The sequence below is a fragment of the Engraulis encrasicolus genome, chromosome 11 (assembly GCF_034702125.1).
Source record: "Engraulis encrasicolus isolate BLACKSEA-1 chromosome 11, IST_EnEncr_1.0, whole genome shotgun sequence".
Taxonomy (NCBI): Eukaryota; Metazoa; Chordata; class Actinopteri; order Clupeiformes; family Engraulidae; genus Engraulis; species Engraulis encrasicolus.
The window spans coordinates 1,874,551-1,882,050 of NC_085867.1; the positions used below are offsets into that span (position 1 = coordinate 1,874,551).

Below are 7,500 nucleotides of genomic sequence, written 5' to 3' on the forward strand. Positions count from 1 at the left end.
ACGCAACATTCCAGCTCATGAGATTTGAGACAATTTTATTAAATATATTGGTATGTTAGAGCTGAATGAACACATTCTAATGCAAGATGATAGCGTTTAAATGCAACTTATTGCATGATTTTATATGCTTCAGAAGCTAAGATATTTAGTCTTTTATAGGCTGAGGGCATCTTTTTTTTTTAAAGCCTTGGGCATTCAGCAGCCTTTTTTGCAGGTGCTTTAGGCGTCAATGGGTTAAAATATTAGACTCGTTGTATTTGCTACTTTGAACAAATGAAAGTCAGCAACATTTATATACTTACTTAATTCACAGCCTCTCATCCTCCAAGCTTTCTTTGTTCCTTTCTTCCTTCACAGCCCTACCCTACCTGCCACCCACGCTCCCCTCTCCTACCTGCCACCTCCCCCTGTCTGCCCCCACTCAAACTCATCTTTTCTTTCTGCCTCGGTCCAGTGCACACTCGCACACACACACACACACACACCTTTTTGCAGAGTGAAATATCATATCACTGCAGAAGAGGTGTGTATATATAGATTGTGAATAAAAGTGTGCTTTCTGAAGGGGTGGGGTGGGGACTGGGACGGTGTGACTGTCCGGGCTGTTTAAATGAGAATTCCTGCCAATTTTAACATGCAGTTGTATTTGCTCACTTTAACCTTGACGTGTCATTTTTTTTAGTTCATCTCTTTGCAAATCCTGGCCAGCTTATGGGTCGGAATTCTCCTTTTCGTCTCCTTGCTGCTAAAAAACAATATGTGTTTCTGTATTTATATTGCTCTCCTTCTTCTAAACATCTCCTTGCCTAATGCTTAATTTTTTTCAGCTGGTGAGGTATGTCTGTGGCATATCAACTCATATTCTAATAGTTAATCTGCAGATTTCATCAAAAGTAATTCAACTAAATTTAGTCGTTTGCATCTGAGTGTCACAAACACAGGTATTTTGCATGGAAAAGGAAAGAATTGAATAACTTTCTCATCTTCACAAAGAAGCTGACCTGATGACTTTAAATTAACCACCACACCAGCTAGCAGACCAATTAAGGCCAAATTAGCGACCTTGAGAAGTAAACAGTAAATCAGCCAAATTCACATTCATGAACCTGCATCGATAAAATGTACGTGAACTTCAGCTCGATTCTAAACCCTACATATAACAAGATGGAATGTCTGGGGGGCATTCTCGAGTAGTGGGAGGTATAATTGGATGGTTCATGTTTTATTCCGATTTGAATGTGAACCCATTTGTTTTCGTTGTTGATGCAACTCCAGATATGTTTGAAAGGATTAGCCAAAGTCTACTGTGTGTCGTCATCACTGATCATGATGTTCAAATCTTCAGTCTTATTTTTTCCCATGTTTCACCCAAAACTGAAAATATACCTTCCTGATGCCATCGATAGGTAGGTATGACGTACTCCGTTGCATTTTATTTATGAATTAGAAAAATAAATAAATAAAAATCCACCCTTGAAATTGAAAAGAGGACAGGTGAACCGAGCGACAAAAATGGACTCACGGTGACGTAGACGGCGGAGTAGACGCTGATGGAGGCCTCTTTGGACGGGAAAGACCTCCTGGCCTGCTCCACGACCAGAGGGTTGCCGGTGCAGATGTTGCCGTTGGAGACGAACTGGTGGTTGGCGGCGCGGCACTCCGTGCCCGTGTAGTTTGGCTTGCACACGCTCAGGAAGTACGGCGCCAGGTTTCCCGTGACCACCTGGCCGGCGTTGACGAAGATATCCGTGGCAAACAGGCCAAATGCAAACACACCTGCAGGACACGGGGGGAGGGGGGGGGGAGGGAAATGGGGATGAGCGCCAGAATATACACATGAACAGAGGCGATTCTAGGGTAATGTGGGGCCCCAAGAGAAAATTCAAAGGAATGAACATTTGAAACAAAATTGCCACTACCGTTGTAAAGTGTGAGCTGTTATTCACTATATTGGGGCTTGGGGGCCCCAAGCGGCTGCCTGCCTAGCCTGGTGACAAGATGCACCTCTACTTGGGGGCCCCAAGCGGCTGGCCTGCCTTGCCTGGTGACAAGATGTGCCTCTGCACATGAACAGGGGAGGATCTAGCCACTTTGGGGCCCTAGGTGAAATATAAACATGGGGTGTGTGTGTGTGTTTACCACGACTGGTGACATTTGGGGCCCCTATGGAGGTCAGATTTGTTCAGGGCCCAAGGCAATTGCCTAGGTTTGCCAAATGGAAAGTCCACCTCTGCACATGCATATTCACACACACGCATGTTCACATATACGGAGGCTGAAGTGAGGCACACACACACACACGTGCGTGCACGCTCGCACACACACACACACACACACGCACACACAAAGAGAGAATTAGCATCACCACTACATTTCCACACAATCACACGCACACGCCTCCCGAACACACACACTTTCCATGCTCGCACCTGCATTTATATGCATGCATACACAGATTTAACACATGCATATACACACAGTCTCAAGACACACACACACACACATTCAAATCTACTGCCACAATCAGCCCACTCCCAAGGCGTGACAAACAGGGAATTCAATCAATCTACCCTCCACCACCAAATACAACTACATAATACGCTTCAGTGGATTTTCAGCATCAAATTGACACCGCTGACAACATATTCAAAGATGTCTTCGTCCCGAAAAACATCTTCTGCAATTACAGATTCATTTAGTCAAATTGGTGCCGTAACTAGAGAGGAAGCAAAAAAACTGAAAAAAAAAGAAACCCTGACTCCCTTCATACGTGAACGTAACACTACTCCAAATATTCAGTTTCCATTCCTATCCCGATGACAGCGGTGATATTATCAGATTTGCCTCCCCATGAAATTGTAGCTCTCAAGTGAGCCGTATTATAACCCACACAGGCAGCTTCCCATTGGCAGAGAGATCAGACAAGAACAATGGGCTAGCGAGACAAGCAAGAAAGGGCTTGGAAAAAAAAAAGAGCTCGCTTTTCATCAAAGACAAAAAGCAGCAGAATATTCTCTGGTCACTAGTGTGGAAGATTGTGTTCGAGCTTTGGGGGTAAAATTGGGGGAAGGGGGGGAGGGGGGTGGCCAATACAATGGGGTCCTCCATATCATTACTGGCTATAGTGAAGCCGCCTCAGAGAAACCCCATTACCTGGGCCCATGCTCCTGAATTATGCATACGCTTCCTCTAACCTGGGCTAAGGCAAAGGTTGAGCTCGCCTCCTGCCCAAATCCCCATCTGAAATCTACCTCTGGGCAAGAGAGCGGTCAGTTCTCCTAACACTTGCAGCTGAGCGGGAAAATATATAGATTGATGGCAGAGTTTTACAACCAAACTTGACCAGTTACACAATAAATAAAAAAACCCAAAGGGAAGAGAAAGAGAAAATTGGGTCAGGTAAACAAAGACGGAAATCAACACTCAATTCTAAAAACAATAAAAACACTGAACTCATTTCTCTTGGGTGAGTCGGGCAAAGCCACATACATGAAAATGCACATTTCACCTGTGAAAGTGGCTTTGACGGCAAGTCCAACTAAATGAATAAATGTGTCTTGTGGGGCTTCTGGGATCATGGTTTATGGATAAATAGTATATCTTATACATAATAGCCATATGACAACCATAGAGTACATAACTGCACTGATAAATCAGCTCTATAAAATGGAGGCAGTTCATCAAAAATGTAAGCAGCACAAACAAGTGCACTACGTATAGTGATTGTACAGTTTGCTGTCTGCAGACTGTACAGATACACTATACAGTACAGACAAAATATTTGGTAACACTTTATTTTAGGGATACATCTATTAGCACTAATACATACAATGTGCCTGTATAAGTAACTTGTAAGGCATGTACAAAGCAAAATCAAACATTTGTTAGGCATGTATTCGCACATGTCTTGTTCATGCACAATAAGGGATTTATTACCAATTTAACCTTAGTAAGGACCTAGTAGGCCTTAGCGTTTGCTTAGTACATGCCTTACAAGGTACTTATGCAGGCATTAACATTGTATGTATTAGTGCTAATAGATGTATCCCTAAAATAAAGTGTTACCAAATATTTATTATACGCTGGGAAATGCACTTTTTTGGTGATTCAAGCTTTTCCCATAATCTGGAGAGTGCAGGGCTTCAGAGTCGTTATCTTTCCTGTAGCAGAGTCCAAGGTTATATTTATTATACTTTATAATCATTTCTATAGTAATTTCTTACAATATCCACAATTCCATTTCCTCTTTAGATTGTGTGTGTGTGTGTGTGTGTGTGTGTGTGTGTGTGTGTGTGTGTGTGTGTGTGTGTGTGTGTGTGTGTGTGTGTGTGTGTGTGTGTGTGTGTGTGTGTGTGTGTGTGCGTGCGCGAGTTGAAATGTCTTGGCTGCCCTGAATGTAATTAAAGATTCTTTGTTAAAAAGCAGCTGTTCTTCTCACCAATGAACCTGATGATTCTGCGTATGAGGGGGTTGAGGTAGCAGCACTCTCCCGTTACGATGGTCTTCTCCTGGACGAGCAGAGCCTCCCGCGTCGACTTCATGATGAACATGGACATCTCGCCAATGAAGATCTGCAGAGACATACACACACACAGAGGAAGTGGTCATACCAAAGAGGTTGGATATGTGATGAAGAGGAATCGAAACACGCCCACTCCATGCAAAAGCGTGTGCTCAAAATTTGGTCTCCTAAGGGGGCGTCCCTCCTTCTTCTTCTCTTTTCGTGGTGTTTGCACAAGACGTGCGCTACCGCCATCTACAGCACTAAGGGGACTCCGTTTATTCTCTACCTCAAGACTCCGAAGGTCTCCTAATCGAAGGTCTCCTAAAGGGGCGTTCACCCAACGTAAAGTGGATACCGGAAAAGAACCCGCCTGCTTTATCTCACTCTCATATACGGTTCTCTGGTCATACCATGCAGCCTTTTGCAGAAAAGACAGAAGCAGGGGGGGCTGCTATGGCGCAGCGTGCTAAGCCCCCATCACAACATCTGGGCTTGCATGCCCATGGGGTTTGAGTCCGGCCTGAGTCATATCACAGTCCCAACCCTCTCTCTCTCTCATTGATTTCCTGTCTCCATCTTTGACTGTCCTCTCTAAATAAAGGCTAAAATGACCAAAAACACAAGGTTTTTTTTATTATTTTGTTTTTTTTTTAAGAAAAGACAGAAGCATCAGCTGACATAATACAAGAAAGACATTAGTGATAGTACTGTGGTGACACTTTCTATGAATCTCGAATTTGTAAGACCACATTCACACCTCAATTGACAGTACATTCATGATTATAAAGGTTTACAGTACACCTCAACAGACAGAACTATAATACACGTGTATTAAGCTTTACTGGCATACAAGGGCAGCCATGAGGTCTCTGGCTAGTTTCATCCATTAGGTAGACCTCATAGAGCCATCCATACAGACTTCATAGAAAGGGTTTCCTTACTTGTATGCATCCATTCACTCATTCATTTGCAACAATTGCTGCTAAATGCATACATCAGAACATGCAGTACAGTCCTGTATCTATGTAGTCCAGAGCTATGGACGGCAACAGAGGCATACAAAATGGGATTATGAAATACTCTGCCTTATCTCTCAGACTAAGGAAAGAAAAAAACTGTGTAGGTGTCCAACGCCCATGGTCACGGCAGTAAACAGACACCGTAACAGAGGGGGGCGTAAAAGCTTTTACTTAGTGGTTCAAGTTCAATGTGTTCAACAACGTCTGTTAGGAACGAGACGGGTAAGACTGTAAATGTGTGAAGCAGTGTCAAGGGAAAAAGCCAGTTTGGTTCGGATGCGTTTTATTTATTCTGTCGGGGCAAACGGATCTTGTGTCACAAACAGAAAGGGCTCAGTCAAGCGAGTCTAACATTGTGAAAAGGACGAGAGGAGACTGGTGGCGGGAGTGCTTTTTACGCCGTAGGATAAAGCAGAGTGAATGCTTGTTTCCCTTGACCAAACATACTGTGACACACACGCACGCACGCACACACACACACGACAAAGCAGAGAGAGAGAGAGAGAGAGAGAGAGAGAGAGAGAGAGAGAGAGAGAGAGAGAGAGAGAGAGAGAGAGAAAGAGAGAAAGAGAGACAATTGAGTAATGCATTGGCACATAGGCTACTGTACTGTTAACTGTGCTTGTCTGTTCTGTAATGAATATAACTTGGCTACATCCCTTTTCTCACAGTACAGCAAATGATATATAGTAAAATACAATCATTTTTGTATCACTTTGTATACGTTAAATATCAAGTTCATGGTCAGGAAAGCAATTACAAGAATGCACAGGAGTGCGTTATGTCAGGTAATGGTAATCAGCCTGATCTCCAGAATTCCGTGCTCCTGGACACAGATTTTTTTTCTGTGATGGACACAAGGAAGTGCTTTCTATATTCCCATAGCACTATGTTAACCCTATCATTAGAAAATACATACCAAATGCTAATCCTAAACAAAATAATGCTATAGCAATTGACTGACCCTGACCAAAACATTCCCTAACCTTAACCGGTCATTAAAGACATGTTTTTGAGAAATACCTTTTCCAGTTGGTTGATAGGCTATCAAATTCATGTACGTCGCCTAATGAATAAAATAATACTAGCTGTGCCCAGACCAAAACAATCCCTAACCCTAAGGCCGGCCGCACATTGGCTCCGACAGCATTGCTGTCACAAATCCACAAGCACTAAAAAGTCATTTTCTGCCTTTTCTCAGCCAAGAAGGCACCAAATTAGAAATGTATGCTACTATTCTACTACATATATGACCCACTTTCAATACACATTCATGTCTCCACTGGTGGAATGCCCCTTTAAGAAAGAGGACCGTCATCACGACTTACGGTACGACACAATTCAGCATTCAAGAGGAGAAATAAAAAAGCACATCAACATAACATGCAGAGGAGTGGCTCCTATCTCAACTCAAATACTTGAGATTGTCAATAAGGTGAAAGGGCTCTAACCTACATTAGCAAGAAAAAGGAAGAATACTAATGAGGATAACTGTAGTTGTGATACGTTTCCCTTGAGAATACTGTACGACTAAAATAATTTTCCTAATCTCAAGAGTTGAAAGTGACAAGCATTCCATGGCAAAAAAAAATATCTGGGTGGCTGAACACATGCTGTATTTTGGGGGTGAACAAATAGATCCTGTAATCCTGTATGGGAAAGCAAGAAATGTAATTTCAAATTCTTTGTATGACCAGTGCATGTAAAGAAATTGACAATAAAAACCTACTTGACTACTTGACTTGACTTGTAATCAGATCAGATACACATCAGTGATTTAAGCTGACAACCAATCTCCCGGGCCCAGGGACAGAGGGGGGGCGCCAATTGGGTCCTCATTGCATTTTATGCATTGAGTACAGGGGGGGGGGCTCGAATGGCTTTGTCCGGAGCAATACAGGACAGCGGCAATGCTCCTCTGAAAATCTTGTAGTGTCTGCATTTTTATTTTGAGAAACGCTCTGAACTTTGTGCGTT

The 7,500-nt window shown here is 42.9% G+C and overlaps 1 protein-coding gene across 2 annotated transcripts in view; it reads right to left on the reverse strand.

Moving 5' to 3' along the window:
• plppr1 (phospholipid phosphatase related 1) overlaps window positions 1-7,500 on the reverse strand; it is an 83,047-nt gene that overhangs the window by 8,510 nt on the left and 67,037 nt on the right. For both annotated transcript variants that reach the window (XM_063209789.1, XM_063209790.1), the window contains exons 4-5: window positions 4,439-4,571; window positions 1,523-1,776 (exon numbers count right to left, since the gene is read on the reverse strand). In XM_063209789.1, coding sequence (XP_063065859.1) covers window positions 1,523-1,776; window positions 4,439-4,571 — 387 coding nt within the window. The remainder of the gene's footprint in view (window positions 1-1,522; window positions 1,777-4,438; window positions 4,572-7,500) is intronic.